General features: G+C 51.6%; 1 protein-coding gene across 1 annotated transcript in view; it reads right to left on the minus strand.

The window, feature by feature from the left end:
* Window positions 1–20694, minus strand: part of TG (thyroglobulin) — a 231788-nt gene that overhangs the window by 185453 nt on the left and 25641 nt on the right. The window contains exons 13-20 of the mRNA XM_040262090.1: window positions 20521–20598; window positions 19862–19974; window positions 17561–17663; window positions 16344–16544; window positions 11396–11608; window positions 9961–10115; window positions 8525–8681; window positions 6390–6614 (exon numbers count right to left, since the gene is read on the minus strand). Of these exons, the coding sequence (XP_040118024.1) occupies window positions 6390–6614; window positions 8525–8681; window positions 9961–10115; window positions 11396–11608; window positions 16344–16544; window positions 17561–17663; window positions 19862–19974; window positions 20521–20598 (1245 nt within the window). The remainder of the gene's footprint in view (window positions 1–6389; window positions 6615–8524; window positions 8682–9960; window positions 10116–11395; window positions 11609–16343; window positions 16545–17560; window positions 17664–19861; window positions 19975–20520; window positions 20599–20694) is intronic.

Here is a 20694-nt window from a genome sequence, read left to right on the forward strand (position 1 = left end):
CACTTGCAGCCCTTCCTACTGTGCTTCCTCCAACAGGATACGAGCTGGGAAACAGAAACCCAAACTGGACAGACGCCCGTCTCATAAAGGTTCTAAGTTGGCATCCAAGAGCTCTGCTTCCCGGTGGCCACACTGATTCAGACAGCTCAGACAAGGGATGGCAGAAAGAGGTCCCCTCTTGCCCTTTTTCTCGGCCCAGGGTTGGGCTCCTGAGAGTTTGTCAAGTAACTTCCAGAAGAAGTGAGCTGTTACTCAGGGAGGGTGGGAGTCAAAAGCATGCCCGCTCTTGGGAGCACTGTCTTGGTGCCTGGCGCTCCTCTGTGTACCTACTGCGTGTACATCGCCCCTACACATACAGGAGTTTGCACGTTACCCCCATTTCACAGATGAGAAAGCTGAACCTCAGAACATTCATGCATGATGGCCCTTTGCCCACTACCAAGGGCGGTGGGGAAGTAAAGTTATAGAATATGCCAAGCACAGTGCCAGGCGTGTCACCAGCCACCTTTCACCATCACCACCTTATGGAAAAGGCTTCAGCGCCATTTTAGTCTGGAGAAAACGGATGCTCAAGGTCAAGTTCAACCAGGCAGCGAGGAGATACAGGTGGGATCTCAGTCCCATTCTCACCAAACCAAAGCCTTTTCTCCACCCACCAATTCAACCACCTTCTTTTGACAAAGAAATGAAGCCTGTACGTGCTAGAACGGAGCCCGCATGGATCTGACAGCCACTCTCCTGCGTATGCATATGCGTGTAGTGTTTCTGAGTAAATCAGAAACCCAGGCCCATCTTGGAAACAGAATGGTGTGTTTTCCGGCCTGCCCGGCGCCATGCACACCCTCGCTCAGAGTGGAGTTTCGTTACTTCTATGAGTCACATTGTTGATCATCTCTAGTATTTTTACCTCTGTGCTGGGGGGTTTTTTTAAAGCAGTCTCCAAGTTCATTGCTGAAGGAAAACAAAACCTGTGCAGCCAGCCTGAATTGCTGCCTCCGAACCCCGGGTGCAGCTGAAGGGGCAGAAAAATGAAAGCTGAGATCTTTGCTGCCATAAACTTAAGGGCTCTCGACCACGCACAAGGAAGCCGTGTTGTGTTTCTCTCCATCTCTGACGTCAAGTGTCTTTTCCACCCAAACGAACCCTTGTAAACATCATGGTGAGCCTCCTCCTCTAGCAGATGGGTCCTCTTCACAGAAACAATTGGGTGTTTATCATTCAGTTAAATCCCCTCATGGAAAACTCCTGAAGCCTCAGTTCCCTCCTCCGTAAAATGAGGCCATTTGGCCCGAGGCTGTGAGTTTTGCAAAGCTTTGGGGTTATGGCATCCCTCCTGCCAACCGGATCCCAGGGTCCCCAAATCAAGCAGCTACATTCGTGCTGAAGAAAATTACCTGAGGACAGGGGACAGTCCTTCCCTCCTTAGCCTGCTTTGCTCAAGCCCATCCCTGACCTGGCCCTGTCACTCTCCAACTTAAAATTCCCCCATTGTGACCCCACCAGACCAAGCCCCTTGCTGTGCCCCTAGGCACCTCTACGCTAGTCCCCGCCGACCACTCCGGCTCCGTCTTTTGCCACGTTCCCCACACTCCCATTCTCCGACTGCACGAACCACGTGCTGCTGCTGCTGCTAAGTCTCGTCAGTCGTGTCCGACTCTGTGTGTGCACTGGCCCCATAAAAGCCTCAGCACTTCCTAATGGCCTGCTTTTGCACTAATCTCCATTTTTGGAGTGTCCATCACTTTAGCAGCCTCAACACAGGGGAACATATACACACACATACATACACACCACTGCTTGTCTGCTCTTATCCAAGCAGCAATTTCTACTCACCAGCCTTTGCTAGCCCAGTAAGCCTTCTCTGACTTCCCTGACTATGACGCAAAAAGCTTTTCACATGATATTTTAGCTGTCTTTTCACTTAACCCTGCCTCAGCTAGACTGTGAGCTCTTTGAAAGGAGGGCTATGACTTTTGGTTCCCTGAGTATTTCACATTACGTGTTTGGCACATAATTGCATTTTGAAAGTTTGGATGAGATAGATGGAAAGATGGATGGAAGGAAGGATGAATGGAAGGATGGACGGATGGATAGAGATGGAAGGAAGAAGGAGGGAGGAAGAAAGAAGAAGGAAGAAAGGAAAGGAGGAAGGGGAGAAGGAAACAAGACGTAACTTGTTACTTCAGAAAAAAATCCATAGAGAACTAGCTCTATAATAAAAACTTGCAGTGAATGAGTGAGTGTATGTTGTCCAGAGCGAAAATGGAAAATCCAGACAGTTTCCCTGGGATTCTCCTTAACGGGCCAATTTGGCATGAAGGCTGCCTGTAGGTAATTCCAAGGGAAAGCCATTTGGCTGGCCTTGAGGCAAGAGGGTAAACGTAACTGACCCCATGGGAGTTGCAAACAAAGCCTCCCACTCCTGCAGCAGGTACTGTGTAGGTCAAGACGGCCCTGCCTGATGGAGTCACGGGAGGCAGACACTCCCATTGGTGCCCCTGAGTCACCAGCCTCCCAGGGGACCATCCAGATTAGCCCCCCAAGACGGCACACAGAAACCCTGCCTCATCTCCACAGGACAATGCTCTGCTTGTAGCCTCACAGCTGTGTTCCAGATGCGCTTCAGAAGGGAAAAGAGTCAATTAGAACAGATACAAGTATCAGAGGGTATGATTTCACCAAGAGCCCTTGTTGAGAAGGGATACTTGTGAATCTGAGGACAGAACAAAGATTTTGGAACCAGCACAGCTGAGTTGAAATCTCACGTAGCCAACTGACAACAAAACCATCTGCTGAAGTTTCACTATGTGTGAATAGACATGCTTTGTATCGATTATATTCTGCTATGCAAATTGCAACCCCCCCATGAAATAGATACTACTGTCCCTGGTTTCCAGATGATTTCTAGTGAAGATGGGCAGTGTCCCAAGAACTCACACTGCAAAAGTGGTGGAACCATGGCTTGAACCCAGATCTATCTGACTTCCAAGACTTCCAGCTTCCTGACACTGTCAATTGTATTCCCCCCACTGCTTTGTCCATCCCATCGGATTAAAGACACTGGACTCTCTGGACCAGAGCAATGCAGAAACTCAGTAGAAGATGGATGTTATCATGGATACTGGAGGAAACCTGGGGCTTTTGGTACTGCTTTTGTGATCCATTCTGCACCTTTCTGAGCATTTGGAGTAAGGGGTGGGGATGAATGATGTGCTCAACAATTCCTTGTGAATCAATAAAAAGCTGCCGCAGTTGAAAAACAGAATGCAGGTTTATGTAGAGCTAGGATGGGCAGACTGCAGCCTTCAGGCCAAATACTGCTCACCTTCTGTTTGGCAAATGAACTTTTACTTAGAACACAGCATTTTTCTCCCCACTATGGATGACTTGAGTCCTCGAGACAGAAAGAGAATGGTTTGCAAAGCCTAAAAGACTTGCTTTGGCTCTTTACAGAGAAAGGTGGCCACCTCCTGGAGCAACTGCAGCCCCGGCCAGACCTTTCTCTCGGCCCCTTCCCCAAGCCCACTCTGGAGCTCCCACTCTCTGGAGTCCGGTCACCCCAGGCCAGGTTCTGATTCCCAGTCCTTCACTGCTCAGCACCCACCAGGAAAGTCTGCCTGCTCTCCTGGTTCAGCTTTTCCTCCCATCTCCTACTTGAGTGGGACTGTCTGTCCTGGGAGACAGGAAGTGCTCATCTAATCATCAATCAAGGTCCCTAGAGAAAACCTAGGCCCAGATTCCAGGCCACCCCCTTTATTTTACATGAAGGAAATGGGGAACCAGCACTTGGCAGGTCCCTCTCACCATCTCCTATTGCCCCACCTCTTGGCCCCGTGTTCCAGAGGGGACACTCGAGGTCATTGAGCCTCAGAGTGGGCTCTCAGACCTCCTTATCACCCCCTGGGGTGATCCTAAAAACACCCTCCTCCCAACACACACACACACACTCTCTCTCTCACACACACACATACACACACTCTCACACATACACACATTCACACACACTCTCACACATACACACACACAACACACTCATACATACACACATTCAGACCTACAATCACACACACACCCCCAGACGTACACACACTCACACTCTCTCACACACGCACACACTCACACTCATATACGTAAATGTACACACACACATATACACAGACTGACACCCTCTCACACACATACACACACTCACACACTCACACACATTATCTCACACATCCACACCCTCACAATACACAGTCAGATGTACACGCACACTCTCTTATATACTCTCTCACACATAGTCATACACACCCTCACACACACTCGAGTCATTTCTTTGGCAGTGGAGCCCAGGGCCCTTCACAGCGAGACTCAAGACCCAGCGCCAGGTGCTGCAGAGACCCCCACTGTAGTGGCCCTACTTCACCCACCCTGGGGGGTGGCACCATCCACTCCTGCTTCTGCTTCTTGTTCTCTTTGTTTGGGCAGCTCTTCGAGGTGGAAGGATCATGAAGGCTGGTCCCAGAGGACCTAGGGTGACTCATCCACAGAGAAGCAAACCCCTTCTTTGAGTCAGCCCTGCTCTGGGCACTGCAGACCCATGGCCTCCCCTAATCTGGCCTCCACCCCTTCACCTGTCCAGTGGGGATGACCTGCCACCAGGGGTGACTGTAATGCCTGAGTATTGGTGACAATGCCTCGTCAACTGCAAGATCCTCTGTAAACATTAGCAAGAAGCATTGTCTCTGGTTTCTGCACTGAGTTAGCAACATGTGATATCTAGTGTGGAGCTTAGAATTTGGCATGGATTTCATGAGAGGAGAGGCCTTGCAGCTTTTGTGTGGCAACCAATATAAATAGTGGAAAAATAAATAACTGAAAAACATCTTCTCTCTCTTCAGCTCCATAAAAAAGCCTCTGTGTCTCACATCATGTGGGAGGCAGGCTGCTCACTGTGAGACCCTGGAAGCTTCGGTAGGAGATGGAACAATGGCCCCCAAAGAGGTCCACGTCCTAGTCCCTGGAAACTGTAAACACGTGAGGACACGTGGCAAAGGGAGTCCAAGGTTGCAGATGGAAATAAGGTCACTAGTCAACTGGCCTTAAAAGAGGGAGAGTGTGCTGGATGACCCAGCTGTGTGTAGTCACACATACAGCTGATTCACTTTGCTGTACAGCAGAAACTAGCACAACTCTACAAAGCAATTACACTCCAATAAAATAAAATAAAAAACAAATTTAAATAAAAGAAATGAAAGAAATGACTCCCCTGGTGGTACAGTGGATGGAAATTCACTTGCCAACACAAGGGACATGGGTTTGATCTTTGGTCCAGAAAGATGCCACATGCCAAGGAACAACCAAGCCCGTGAGCCACAGCTGCTGAAGGCTGTCTGTCCTAGAGCTCATGCTGCACAACAAGAGAAGCCGCCACAGAGAGAAGCCCACACGCCCCAAGGAAGAGCCGCCTTCACCTGAGCGACCAGAGAAAGCCCACATGCAGCAAAAAAGACCCAGCACAACCAAAGATAAATAGATAGATAGATAAAAAAAAAAAAATTTAAACAACCATTCCTTTGAAAAAAAAAGAAGCGAGAGAAGCATCCAAGGGAGCTGTGATGACAGGAACAGCCTGAGAACTACAGCACTTCCAGCTTTGAAGATGGAAGGAAGCCAAGGGCCGAGAAATGTGGGCACCTTCTAGAAGCTGGAAAAAACTCAGGAAATTGATTCCCTCCCAGGGCCTCCAGCACAATGCAGCCGGACGACACCTGGATTTGGCCCATGTGAGAATTCAAACCCACAGAACAGCAGCATATAAGCGGGTGTTGTTTTAAATCATGATGCTTGCGACCACTTGTTATAGCAGCGACAGGAAATGCATAGAGCTTCCATTCCGGGAGCCGGCAGGCACGGGCTAGTGAGGGTGCTTCCAAGGCTGCTCGTGTGTCAGGCCAAGAGCCCCGTGACATCCACCAGGACTCACTGCCCCTGAGCCACCGTGCCCTGGGCTGATTGCTGGCCATCCGGGGATGGCGGTGAGAAAGGTGCTGCTGTAACCAGACTGGGATAAGTCACAGAGCATGCGCGGGGTGGATGCCGGCCTTCTCCATAAACACAGAGCAGCCCAGGCTGCAGGTCTGCGCTTGGCAAGGGCGAAGAGGATGGATAACCCCAAACATGGGGCTGCTTCCTTCTGCCATGCTGCTCCCAGTTCTGGCTGCTACCTGCTGGGCGATAACTACATGCCCACACTCACAGCTGGACATCCGAAATGCTTTCACTGAATAAATGAATGAAGGGTTCCCCACTCTGCATGTCAGAATAACCTCCCTCAGAGCTCTGTGGCCATCCCCCCAACTGGCATGGCCCAGTAACAGCGGTCCAGGGAGACAGGAGGCACCTACCACAGCCCAGGGCATCCTGACCGGCATCGCTGGTGGTCACGACTCGGCCGAATCCTTCCAGGCACCCAAACTGTGTCCTGGGAGAGGTGCCAAAGCGGTCGCCTTGGAGGAAGCGGATGGAGGTGTCTGCCGAGAATGTTTTGGAATCCAGATGAAGCTGGAATGTTCCGCTCTGGATCAGATCTGCAAAGCGCCCAGCGAGATACTTGCCAGCCAAGGCCTCCTCTGCAAGACAAGAGGAGACAGGGGTGTCGCCTCACTGTTCCCACCGGGGTTGGTCCAGGTGCAGAGCTTCCCAGGATGTCCACGTTGAAAGGAGACATAGGCCTTACCCAGTATCTCAATTTACAGAGGGAGAAACAGGTTCAGAGAAGGGGATTGATTAACCCAAAGTCACACAAAATCAGAAGGACATCTAGGACTCCAGTCCAGGCCTCCAGCTCATGCTGTTTCTGCGACAGCAGTGTGACCCTCAGTGCTTCCCAGGTGGTGCTGATGGTACAAACCTGACTGCCAGTGCAGGAGGCGTGAGACCTAAGGGTTCCATCCCTGGGTGGGGAAGATCTCCTGGAGGACGGAATGGCAGCCCACTCCAGTGTCCTTGCCCGGAGAATCCCACGGACAGAGGAGCCTGGTGGGCTCTAGTCCACAGGGTCGCAAATAATCAGACATGACTCAAGTGACCTAGCAAGCACACATGCAATGTGACCCTCGCTGGTAGAGAATATCATGACCCCAGTCACTCATCCAAGGTGCATTATCTAGGTATACAACTGTCTCAGCCTTTGCCAAGCCACCATTTCCGAGCCTCAGTTTCCCCATCTGAAAAATGGGCTGGGAAGTCCGCTTTTGAGGTTGGTGGGGATTACAAGAGAGGACGTGATGGGGCCGCTCGAAGGCAAAGTGGAGTCTCCACCTCAATGTTCAGCTTAAAGCTGGCAACGTTCCAGCTATGGAACTACGAGGGTTTCCTAGGAAGGAAGCAGGTGGGCAAGCCCCACATCTGGGGTGTCCCTGTGAGCTGGGACACCCCAGCACGCAACGAACGTCCCCACCACAATGGCTGCTGTGAAGGAAACCCCAGGCCATAGATGCCAGGAATAAACATCACATCCATCTGCAGCTTCAAACACACCCAAACTGTGCAGTCTGTTGCCAGAGAACAACAAAAAGGGGCTCTTAATTCATAATGCTGGGGTTTCTCTGGCAGCTCAGCGGTAAATAATCCGCCTGCCAATGCAGAGACGTAAGAGATGTAGGTTCAATCCCTGGTTCGGGAAGATCCCCTGGGGAGGGACATTGCAACCCACTCCAGTATTCTTCCTGGAGAGTCCCATGGACAGAGGAGTCTGGTGGGCTACAGTCCACAGGGTCACGAATGAGTCTGATATGATTTACAGACTAAATAACAACAACACAGTTCATAATGCTATGGGGAGGAGTGGTATTAATAATTACTGTCACAAGCACTGCAGAATGGCTGAGATGCAGCCTGCCTCCTGGGTTACACTCTGGTCTCTTCCTCGACTTCTCCCTCATAGAGCAGCGGTCAAGCTCCAGCCAGGCCTGACCTTGGGTGTCTGGCCACGAGATAGTGCAGGAGAAATAGGAGAAGTTCTCACCATCTAGTCAGAAGACCATGGGTTGTGTCCTACCCTGGCTCAGAATAACAATCATAAAGTCCACGCTCCTCCCTCTTAAGTCTTTCTATTCTTAATTCATCCATACCATCACTGCGCAGTTCCAAATAGTGTCCTGATGGGTGTAAACAGTGTCAGTGGTCTGAGAAGTTCTCTGATTAGAAGTAGAATGAGCAAAAATTATAAACCAACAGGGACTCCCTCACCTTACCTCATTGTCCCCTTTCTCACATGTGTCTTCCTTCTCTGTGCCCAGAAAACATTCTCAAAAGCAGTCAGAGGGTATTATTATATTTAGCGCTAGTCAGCTATGGGCCAGAACTCTTGCTTTTTATAAACTTCTCAGTAACCAGCTCCACCCACGGGCCAGGCACGTGGTGGGCTCTCTGGCCCCACAGGGAGGCGCTGGGGCCGCACGGACTCCATCCGACGGACGGGGACACTGAGACCCAAGGAGTCTGCGTGGTCTCCGGGCAGCAGTGTAAGAAAACATACCAACGTCCCGCAGGTCCGGGAGAGAGGCAGGGGGCACGTCCGCAAGCTGCAGTTTCCATGTGATGTTGACTCCTAACCGCTCCCTGCTCAGACACTCCACCTTCACCGAGGAGTCGTCACAGACAGGGATGGAGACAGGGGTTCCCGCCGTGTTCACCTGCACGGAGATGCAGACGGGAGTTCAGGAACATGAAGCCGGGAGCCAGCTTTGCCGCGCCTACGCCGGGCACTGAAACTGGCTTATCTTACTGTTGGAGGAGGCCCTGGAGAGAACAAGACTGCCTCTTGACCTGGGAGCTGGCCCCGGGGCGACTGGAACTCCCAGGCCCTCCCCTGTCCTTTGAAAGCCTGCTCTGCGCCCCCACCGCCTCGTGGGAGCCATTTGAGAGGGCGCAGCCTTGAGAGAGCCAGAAACTGAGGTTCTGGGTCCAGAGAGGTTGAATCGCCTGCCTTTGTCACACAGCTTGTAGACAGAGGTGTTAAGTGGCGTTAAGAGCCAACGTACATGGGGAAAGGATTGAAAAACTACAGATACATGTACATGTGAAAATAAGATAGACTAAAAAAAAATACTTAGAAAAAAATGTAAAGATTCTCAAAAAATAATAAAAAGGGCACGCGCATGCACACACACACACAGATAAAGAAAGCTCAGACATTCCAAATTCAAGGGGTCATAATTCACTGGAGAAACAATTTCTGCCAACTGCCCAAGTCCTCTCAAGACCGAGCAGGACACGACCCTCCCTCCCGGGAAGCAGCCACTGGCTCCTCCAGTGTGACCACGCAGCCTGGCTTCTTGCCCCACCTAAGCACACCCCACAGTGCCCGCTGACCATCTGCAGGGCAGGGTGGGAGGATGGATGGTGGTAGGACCCGGTTAACTTGAGGGCAGCACCAGGCAGGGCCGGAGATCCACACGAGCCTCACTGTGCACTCTTTGCATCGTGCTCTCTCAAAGGCAACTGCCAGGAGCTTCTGTGTGGAGTCCTGGGGGTGTCAGTTTATCAGAAGCTGGGGCATCAGAGGTGAATGAGAAGGTGAATGAGAAGGTGCTGTGTAGAAGCAGGGGATTCTGTGGCTCTACCATCTCTCAGTTGTGTGACTGCCCAACTATTTTAACTCATCACAAAATGGTAATAATAGGGTCCCCATGAGGACTGCATTAGCTAAGCCATGCCAAGGGGTGCAGAGTGCCTGGCCCAGTCTAAGTGCTCGGCACACATTAGTAGCATCTGTGTGCAGACAGAATGGCCAGTGAGACGGGTACCAATCCCACCTCTACCTCTGTGTCATTAGCCTTGTCTGAGCTGCTTTAGCATCCTGGGTCTCAGTGGGTGAAATGAATGAGGGTTTAACTGTAGGTTCACTTGAGCCCTGAGGTTCTCTGCCCGGTGACCCTGAGCTCAGTCTGAGCCCCACTTGTGGGCACATACCTGGATCTGACAGAAGCCGCGGGCTGTGAGCTCGTCTAACAGGAAGACCTGGAATGCCAGCAGCAAGCCCGAGTAGTCGGCACTGCACATCTTGCCTGGAGGGAGCTGGAGCTGGAACTGCGCTTGGGTCTGGAGAGTCTGCCAGAACTGGGGCCCTGCAGGCGAGCACCAGAGGTCAGCAGACAAGGGCAAAGAGCTATGGGGTTCTTTTGGTTTTTGTTCTCTGCAAAAACTGACCCTTCTTCATTTTACTTGGAATCCACAAGTGCTGCCATCTTGCATTGTCACCCTCTGGGTCTAACTACTTCCCAGCATGCCAGCTTTTCTCTGAAATTACTTAGCACCCTCACTTGCAAGCTCAGTCCTGCCTCAGCCTTTAAACCCCGGCTGAGGTCCTGGACATTCTTCTTGGAAAATCTTCCATACTACCTTGCACTCAAACAGGGCCATGCCGCCTGATTTGGCCAGTTCAGAGTGGTTACCGCAGCCTAGTGCAAGACTAAAGTTGTGCAGTGCACAACCTGCACAAATGTACACAGCAAGCCTGCACTCCATTTTAGGAGTTCAGGACCCACACCTCTCTTCCCCCAAGTCCCTTACTCATGACAAATTTAGCTCTGATTCCTAGCTACTCAGTCCAGATCAGGGGGACAAGTCACTTATTTGTCCAAATCATATTCTGAACTTTTTCTGGATAGCATTCTCTATTTCAGAATGCTTTGTGACAAATTTGTGTCCTTTGCCCCCCTGCCGGCCACCCAGAGCCTTGTGACAGTCAGTCCCAGAATCTGGGTCTCTCTCCTGAACGTCCCTCCTGTTGCCCTGGGTGGACCTACCACTGGTCCCTGTGCTGACCCCTGCCCTGCCTGGCCGTGAGTAAGTACAGCCAGCCTTTGCCTAGGCGGACACAGTCGGAGTTCGGTGTAGCCTCACAGCCACGAGTATGTGAAAGTGGGTTCGCTGTGTGAGCAGGAGGAAGGAGCTACCCATATTTAAATACGGCCCAAGTCCACAGGGATCAGAACAGACGCCATAGTCTGGAGCTACAGTTGGACCAGGAGGAGGCGGGGCAGGGAGAGGCTGCTGTGGCAGTATCACTGTGACCCCAGAAGCCAGATCAGCAACTCTGAGCTTGTCAGAATCATAGTAACCAACATGGCAACTGGAGCAACTGCACCTTGAGAATAGTACCCATGGGAGCCAGAAACAACGGAATGTGTCTCAGAGGAGCCACAAATAAAGCTTTGCCCCAGGGGCCTGGGAAGCCCAGCTGATCGTTCTAGAAGAAAATGCTGCATTGAGCACTCTGTCCTGCTCTGATGCCACCTGGCTCTCATGGACACGCTACCCTCAGGTGGGAAAACGAAGGCCTCGGCCCTGAGCCCTGGGGAGGTGGGGAGCGGGACTCCAGGCGGACCTTTCTGGGGCCACTCACGTTGGCAGGCATGGGGCTGGGGCGGCTGGGACTCCCAGCGTCTCCTCTGCACGCTGCACAGCAGTGGCTCTGGCGGGAAGGCGCTCTGGTAGCCCCGGCCGCATCGTAGTTGGCACCGCTGCCTAGCGGCTGCGCCTAGGCCCAAAGCATGTTCGCACAGGACGGCCCCGCCGGCCACATCAGCCACGCTGAAGGGCAGCGGGCACTGCGGACCTGGGGGGAAACAAGGGGCGGCTGTGGGCACCTACCTGGCACCAACACTGAGCACCTCCACCTCCCGTTTCTGCTCACGTGCATTCCCTCAGGCCAGCCTGGGCCCGCCCACTGCCTCTCCACCCTCATGTTGGCTAAGCCCATCCTCTCCCGTTTTAACAGACACCCCTGGGTCGGGGAAGATCCCCTGGAGAAGGGAATGCTACCCACCCCAGTATTCTTGCCTGGAGAACTCTATGGACAGAGGAGACAGGCGGGCTACAGTCCATGGGGTCGCAAAGAGTCAGACACGACCGAGTGACTAACACTTTGAGAGCACTTTTGAGCAGAAAAGGAAATGGCAACCCACTCCAGAATTCTTGCCTGGAAAATCCCACGGACAGAGGAGCCTGACAGGCTACAGTTCATGGGGTCACAACGAGTTGGATATGACTGAGCAACTTCACTTCAACTTCAACTTCAACTTCACTTTGAGCAGAGATGACTCTCACATCTTCAACTCCACTCAGGCCCTCTGGAGCACCTTCCCATCTCTAAATCCAGTTCCCACCCAGTCTCCTCCACCTCAAAGCCAACAGGGCCAGGCTCAGCGTCTGCTGCCCACGCCTGCTCCGGCTTCAGCAACTCCAGCTTGAAGCCTGGCACCTTTAGCCAGAAAGATGGCAGCCAACCCAGACGCTCCCACCTCCTCTGCCCACCAGCTCAGCTGCAGCTCACAGCTCCTTGACTTCTCTTCATCCCCACCACATATCCTTCATTTAAACATGCGTCATCTTCTCCCTGAACGGCCACTGAAGCTTCCTCACCAGCTCCGTGTGTTTGGGCCTCACCCCCTGCCCTCTGCTCCCGTGTCCAATCCATTCCCCTCGCCAGCAGAGAAATGTATGGAGCTGGACTCGGTTCTCAAGTCTCCCGAGTGCCTGCTGGCCCAACTTCCTCTCTGCTCTGGTTTCCTCTCCAGCCCCGCTTTGCCCCAGGGCAGAGATGCTATTTCCCAACCATATGCATTGTACAGCCCATGTCCTTCCTTCTTCTACCTGCTTATCTGGCTAGAAGATTTCTTTTGGGGTCCTCAGTTATCAGCTCAACCCCTTTAACTTTCTAACACTTTTCACGGTTCTTCCAGGCTGACTTTAGCCACCTTTCTCCAAGCCCCCAGGCTCCCTGGAGTAAACTGCCTTGTGATCAGTTATACAAGACAATCTGCATTCTGGGCTCCCCGCTGGACTAAGCCACAAAAGGGGAGAGGATGTCTCTCCTCTGTTTACCCAGGGCCCAAGGCTCTTCACAGTCCAGCTCTCACATCCATGCATGACCACAGGGAAAACCATAGCCTTGACTAGACAGACCTTAGTCAGCAAAGTAATGTCTCTACTTTCGAGTATGCTATCTGGGTTGGTCATAACTTTTCTTCCAAGGAGTAAGCATCTTTTAATTTCATGGCTGCAATCACCATCTGCAGTGATTTTGGAGCCCAAAAAAATAAAGTCTGACACTGTTTCCACTGTTTCCCCATCTATTTGCCATGAAGTGATAGGACCAGATGCCATGATCTTCGTTTTCTGAATGTTGAGCTTTAAGCCAACTTTTTCTCTCTCCACTTTCACTTTCATCAAGAGGCTTTTTAGTTCCTCTTCACTTTCTGCCATAAAGGTGGGGTCATCTGCATATCTGAGGTTATTGATATCTCTCCTGGCAATCTTATTCCAGCTTGTGTTTCTTCCAGTCCAGCGTTTCTCATGATGTACTCTGCATATAAGTTAAATAAGCAGGGTGACAATATACAGCCTTGACGTACTCCTTTTCCTATTTGGAACCAGTCTGTTGTTCCATGTCCAGTTCTAACTCTTGCTTCCTGACCTGCATACAGGTTTCTCAAGAGGCAGGTCAAGTGGTCTGGTATTCCCAAAGCAGAGACATTACTTTGCCGACTAAGGTCCGTCTAGTCAAGGCTATGGTTTTTCCTGTGGTCATGCATGGATGTGAGAGTTGGACTGTGAAGAAGGCTGAGTGCTGAAGAATTGATGCTTTTGAACTGTGGTGTTGGAGAAGACTCTTGAGAGTCCCTTGGACTGCAAGGAGATCCAACCAATCCATTCTGAGGGAGATCAGCCCTGGGATTTCTTTGGAAGAAATGATGCTGAAGCTGAAACTCCAGTACTTTGGCCACCTCATGGGAAGAGTTGACTCATTGGAAAAGACTCTGATGCTGGGAAGGATTGGGGGCAGGAGGAGAAGGGGACGACAGAGGATGAGATGGCTGGATGGCATCACTGACTCAATGGACGTGAGTCTGAGTGAACTCTGGGAATTGGTGATGGACAGGGAGGCCTGGCGTGCTGTGATTCATGGGGTTGCAAAGAGTCGGACATGACTGAGCGACTGAACTGAACTAAAGGCTGACCCAGACTACAAGCTCCAGGGGTGTTAAATCAGTAGATGAATGAGTAAATTAAAGAACAGACACACTCAATGACAATTTCACACCTGGCTAAAGATACAGTTAATTATCTGACTCTAGAGCACAGCCTTGCTGCCTGGATATGTCTGGCTTTAAAGCTTGCAATCCTTATGTGACTCAAGGTTACTTGGGGTCCTCAGATGGAGAATGACTCATTTTGATCTTCAGGGTGCAGCCTGGGCTTCTGTCTAATAAGGACAATGGCCTCTGGACAAGATTGCGTGCTGTCATTTGCAGTGGGCTCATTGAGTTGGCTCTTAGCCACTAGGCTAAGCAGTTTACAGAGACTATTTGAATTAACCCTAACAATGATGATCAGAAATAGCTATGAGTCCCCCTCCCCATGCCCACAAATTACAGATTGGGAACTTGAGGTTACGGGAATGCCCAGGGTTACCCAACGAGCGTGTTGGCAGAGCTGACACTTGGGTCTATCTGTCTGACTCCCTCTATCTATCTGACTCCCTCATTTCTCCCCACACTCTGTAGCAAGTCAGCAGGAAGAAGCTTTGGGGAACTCAAAGTTCTTGTTGTTCCACTTGCTTTCAACACATTAATGACCCTCTGTAAGTCCCAGTTTTGCCGTCTGTAAAATGGAGAGTAGGACTCTTCTATCTATTTACCTGCATCCCTGGGGGGCAAAAATGGGACATATGATGTGACAAGCACATTTTAATAGGTGAATCTCTGCACAGGTGAGCTACAATCATGGAATCCTGGCAGGGCCAAGACACAGGGGGTCTTTCCAGACCCCAGAAGAGCTGTGCTCCCAGACCTGTTCCTGCAGGATACTCAGCAGTCTGTTCCTTGGGTCCCAATAGTGCAGACCACTCTTAGATGTCCTATAAGTTCAATGTGTCTGACACTAAGGCTGACACTCATTGCTCTCGGCAACACCCAGCAGGGAGCTCCTCTCATAAACACCCATCGAGCACCTGCTATGTTCCCTGCATGGTGGCAGTGGCTGAGCGTCTTGAAGCAGAACTCATAGAGACTGGGAGACTCAAGGACTTGGGAGAAAAGGCGTGTAGTGAGAGACCTGGGCACGCACCGCAGGTTTGGGGCAGGAGACAGAGCCCCACAAAGACAGCATTGACTCTTCCTTCCCACCCTTCTTTTGAAGACTCCCCTCTCTCTTTACAAATATAAACATCACTCTACAAATGTAAAAATTCTCTTTACACATAGAAATCACTAGACTTAATTAAATGTGTCTGCAGTTCCAAAATGTTGCCTAGAGACTGCAAATGTTAAAAAAAAATAATAAGGCAACAAAACAGTAAAAACAACAGAAGAAAGACAACTGCCATAAAATTAGTCATTTTGTGCAGCATTTCTCAACCGTGCCAGACCCAACATCCCAACTTGTAATAAATAATTTGCAATGTCTTCATTTACTGCTCTGAAAAAAACTCACAGATAATGTAACCCACTTGTGCACACACATTTTAAAATGACTACAGTGTCCTGTGACTTGAGTATACAGGAAAAATTAAAGATAAGTAATTGATAATTCAATAATATGTTTAATAAGTAATAATGTATTTCAATATTCTATATTCATGTACAGTTCAATATTTGACACCCAAATGATCTTTTAAAGTAGAAACAAAAATAAATAAATCAACACCTCCACTTATTCCTGAAGCTCCCTGGCTGGGATGGACCCCTCTGAGGTCCCCCCCCAACTGAGATCCTGCCGTCTGGACCCTCCTCCCCACTTGAGGATGGGGAGACCAAGACCTGGCACCCCCCAGGAGGCCAGCACCCAAGCTTCACTGGCTCGGGAGATTGCCACAAGGGCTCGCCTTGGTTTGAGCTCCTGAATATTCACTGGAAGGACTGATGCTGAAGCTGAAGCTCCAATACTTTGGCCACCTGATGCGAAAAACTGACTCATTGGAAAAGACCCTGATGCTGGGAAAGACTGAAGGCAGGAGGAGAAGGAGATGACAGAGGATGAGATGGTTGGATGGCATCACCAACTCAATGGACACGAGTTTGAGTAAACTCCAGGAGTTGGTGATGGACAGGGAAGCCTTGCATGCTGCAGTCCATGGGGTTGCAAAGAGTCGGACACGACTGAGCGACTGCACTGAGACGGAGTTTCAACGTCACGGGGGTCAACTGCAATCCCTCATGCAGATCCCTTGTCTCTCCTCCTGCCCTCACTGTCCTGACATCTTTGGTGACCCCTTCACCCCCGCCAGGGCCAAGGAAGAGATGACAGGACCCCTACCAGACCCGGGGTCACTCTGGGGCATCACCACTTACTCTCACAGGCCGGCTGGCTCCCGGCCACGCGGGTCCCGGGCACCTCCTCTCCGCTGCCCAGGACGCACCAGCAGCTGCCCTGGGCCGGGTCGCACTGCACTGGGGAGAAGCCTCCGTCCTCTACCCTGCAGGCCGGGCTGTAGCCGGGGCTGGTTCTCCCGGAGGGGACTCCACTCTGGAGCACTTCACAGAGGCTTGGGCCTTGACGCAAAGACAAGTCACATGTGTTCTCTGCCTGAATGGCTGTCACAGCCCTTGTCACCACCCACTGCCACCTGCCTGCGGGGCCCCCGGGGTCTGGGGCTGCCTCCCTATTGGCGTGTTGCACTCAGACACTCGGCTTTGTTCTCCCCTCTCCACTCCATGCACGCACACACACACACACATTGCCTGTCTTCAAGGAGCTTAGAATCTTAGAGGATACTTAATAACTAAGTGAGCAACTGTAGTTGAGATGCTAAGGATGATAATGAGAGGTGCAGGACAGTTTACGAACCTATAGGGTGGCACTGAGCTCTGCTGGGAAAGACAGAGAGGCTGCAAGTCTTCCTTGAGGGACTGATGGGTGGACGGAGTGAGAGTTAGCCAGCTGGGGTTGCGGGTTTGCAAAGGCTGCACCAGACCATGAAGGCCCAGGGAAGACAGTGACTACCTGCTTGAAAAGCCTGATTATAGTTTATTCTTCCTGGACCTGGTGCTGAGATGGAGAAATAAGAAAAGCCCAAGAAGATACAGGAGCCTACACAGAGAGGTCCAGGAGCCACAGCAAGGAGCCTGGGCCTGAGGACCACAGGGAGCACCGATGGGCTCCAAGCAGAGAAGAGCCACCCATGTGCCCTTTAGAGACACTGCCTTAACCTCACTGTGGAAACTAGATTGCTGGACCAGGCTGGAGGACGAAGAGCCAGGCAGGAGCCCTGGTATCGGGGCTACACAGCAGACCCCATGAAGGCAGCGGTGCCCACTCTAATAGAAACCAGTGCTGGTTTGTGCCTCTAGTTACCCCAAAGCCTGCTATACGTATTACTCCCAAGAACCCACTGAGGTGGGGGAATCACGCCCCTATTTCAGAGATGAGAAAACTGAGGCGCAGTGAGGTTAGAGGCTTTCACGGCTCTGGAAAGGCCAAGCTGGGACATGAAGCCAGCTCTTGGGGCTCCGTACCTCATGCTCATGGGGTGGGGGCTGGAGAGTGATGGGGAAGGGTCAGTACTCACACTGGGCACTGCTGTTTGTGCCAGGGGGCACGCCCTCTCCTGAGGCTGGATCCACACACCAGGTGCCAGCCTCTGACACCTGCAGACTGGCAAACTCTCCTGTCTGAGATAAAACCGAGGTAGTGTCACCCAGCGAAGATGCTTCTGTAAACTGGTAAGTCGGGAACCAGACATCAAGGATATTTCTCCCGAAACTACTGGCGATGGCTTTTCCAGACATTGGGGAGGGGCTGGATGGGGCTGTCCTATTCAAGACCCTTTACGTACCTTGTCTGAATTCATGGCTGTAACATCCGCATGAGACAAAAACTGCAGTGAACCCATTTTTAGAGTGGGGAAAACAGGCTCACTCAGAGAGAGAAAGTGACAGAGAACCAGCCACAGCTGGGAGTGGCAGACCCAGGCGGGGCCCAGCTGCTGTCTTGAAACCATCCCACTAGTTCCAGAAACGATTTTCAACCAGCATCCCTTGGAGAAAGGGGGTCTGTTACAGAAAAGGAAGACAAGGGAGGAGGCAGTCCCCTGCCTTTGCCCAGGGCCCATCTCTCCTCGGCCAGCTGGGGATGCTGGGCAAGCTCCTCCAATTCACTGGGGCAAGTTTCCTCATCTAAAAAGAGAGGAGATGGGACCAGATGGACCCATGCACTCCTGGTGAAGACAATGTCCTCTCTCCTGTGTATGCAGCTGCAGGCAGAAGGGAGGCCAGTTTTTCCAAGCTCCCTGGGACCACTGAGGGTTTCCTTGAGATTTCCAAAGCCACTTGTTCATTCTATACTCTGCTGTGCCATTTTCACAGATGATAAATGACCATTGTAATGACACCCGACATTTACAGAGACCATAATCAGGAGGCCCCCAGGGTGTCCTTCAGTCCCTGATGTAGGTAGAGAGCCTACGTCCCCGTTCTACTCAGCGAGACCCAGGGAAATCAGATGAGGTACCCCCGGGTGCTTGGCTTTCAAGCCGCACAGGTAGGCTTGAAGACATGATTCAAACCCAAGCAAAGGTTTGAGAAAATACGGGATTGTAAAGATCTGCAACTGAGAACACCCTCGCTGCTAACATGACTTCTGCTGAGGAGCGGATCCAACACACAGCCATCCAGTGTGGGCGCTGGGCCTCTTGGGTCCTGTTTTCTGGCACTTGGGTCCTTCCAGGAGCCAGCCTGGGGAACCACACGATCGGAGGTTCCCTGGGAGCTGGTCTGAATCACTTTTCCCTCCACCAGAACTATGCTTCCTGTCTCTCCTTCTCCACAGGTGGACTTGCAGACTCTGATGATGAAGCAGGCTCTCATTTCAGTGGTGCGGAGCTGCCAGCCAAGATAAAAGACTAGATCTGCTAATTTCTCTACAAAACTCTTCCGTAATCAGGGTCCATGTTTATAGCACCAAACAGTATTAATGACAGTGAGGAACAGTAACAAGGAAACTTTTGCTCGGTAATTTGCATTTTATGAACCTCTGCGCTGCTGATTTCATCTAACTTCCTTGGAGCCTCTGCGAGCCCAGCAGAATGGGTGGCGGTGTTCCTATCATCCCTACTTCAGGGTACGGGGCCTGAGCCACACAGAGTTCCATCAGCTGGTACCTGAGTGGTTGGTTCCAGCAAGAAGTCTCTGTCTAAGAGCTTTCACATCAGCCACTGCCCGAAATCATGACAACCAGGGAGCTGGTGAGGGAAATATTACAGTCTTCCATTATGTTGAGAAGCTGAAATATGATGGGCATGTTGATGTGGCTACATGGTTTAAGGGATTATGTACGTGTATATTATTCTCCAAAGAGTTTTCATTAAAGGTATCTCCTAAAAGCCTCAAAACAGTCCTAGTGCTAGGGAAGATTAAAATGTGACCTGATCTTAGGATAACGCAAAGCCCAGAGAAGCACAGAGACGGTAAATAAATTGCCCAAGGTCATACAGCTTGGGCCTCTAGGTGGCTCAGTGTTACAGGATCTGCCTGCCACTGCAGGACATGCAAGAGATGTGGGTTTGATACCTTGCTCAGGAAGATCCCCTGGAGGAGGAAGTGGCAACCTACTCCAGTATTCTTGCTTGGAAAATCCCACGGACAGAGAGTCCTGCAAGGCTACAGTCCGTGGGGTCATAAAAGAGTTGAACACGACTGATCAGCTAAACATCACCACCACCACAGAGCTTGGATCAGCCGAGGCTGGGACAAAAACCGAGGCCTAGAATTCCTTGTGAGTTTTCAATTAAAACAAGTTTATTGAAAACTAGAAAATTCGCCATCTAGAAAGTTCTGGCTTCTGGAACTTTCTTGGGCCTTCAGAGACTTACCTCTAAGCAGGTCGGGATGAACAGGCCTTTAGGAGATGGTTCTGCTTGGACACCAGCCTGTTTCCAGCTGGAAAGCAGCCCACTGGCTCGTGATCTCTCGCAGCTGGTGGGGCCTGGGTGGGGAGAGAGGGGAGCTCTCAACAGGCTGGCCGCGGGCACTGAGGGCTGGTGGGGAGCCTAGGCTGGCCCCGAGGGTTGGAGCTGTGCATCTGGGTGGGTGGAGGTGCCTTGAGCAGACAGCTGGGACCCCAGAGAAGCAGGCTGAGGGTTGGGGACAAAGACCAACGTGGGACATTTCATCTCTGAGACATAAAGTGAGCGCTTGATTACACGGGTCCAGACTCAGAAGAGAGGTTGGACTACGGACCAGACATGAGGTCATTGTAGAAAACACAGATGAAACTTCCCAGGAAGCAGGTGTCGGGGGTGGGGGGGGACCTGGGGCTCCTTGCCCACCCCCAGCTCCCTCCCTCCACCTGGGAAATGAGGAGCACCATCAGGAACTACGACCAAGGTCAGGGATGTCTTCCAGGCCTGGGGGCTTGGGGGTGTGTGGTCTGCCTGCTCTCGGGGGTTGGTCTGAAGCGCTGGCCCACGGAGCCTCCCCAGACAGGGCGCCTGCTAGAAGGCCCGCCGGCCGGTCCAGCGGCCCCACTTACATTTCAGGATCTGCCGGGAGCGGGCGGTCAGTGAGGCGGGGACATACTCTCCCCTCCCGTCCACACACCAGCAGTGCCCTGGAAAAGAGCCACGGCCAGAAGTTCAGGGAGTGCCCAAGGGCCCTGCCCTGAGGGTCCTGCAGTACACACTGCCACATATAAAAGAGATAACAA

The sequence above is a fragment of the Oryx dammah genome, unplaced genomic scaffold (assembly GCF_014754425.2).
Source record: "Oryx dammah isolate SB20612 unplaced genomic scaffold, SCBI_Odam_1.1 HiC_scaffold_19, whole genome shotgun sequence".
In the NCBI taxonomy this organism is placed as follows: Eukaryota; Metazoa; Chordata; class Mammalia; order Artiodactyla; family Bovidae; genus Oryx; species Oryx dammah.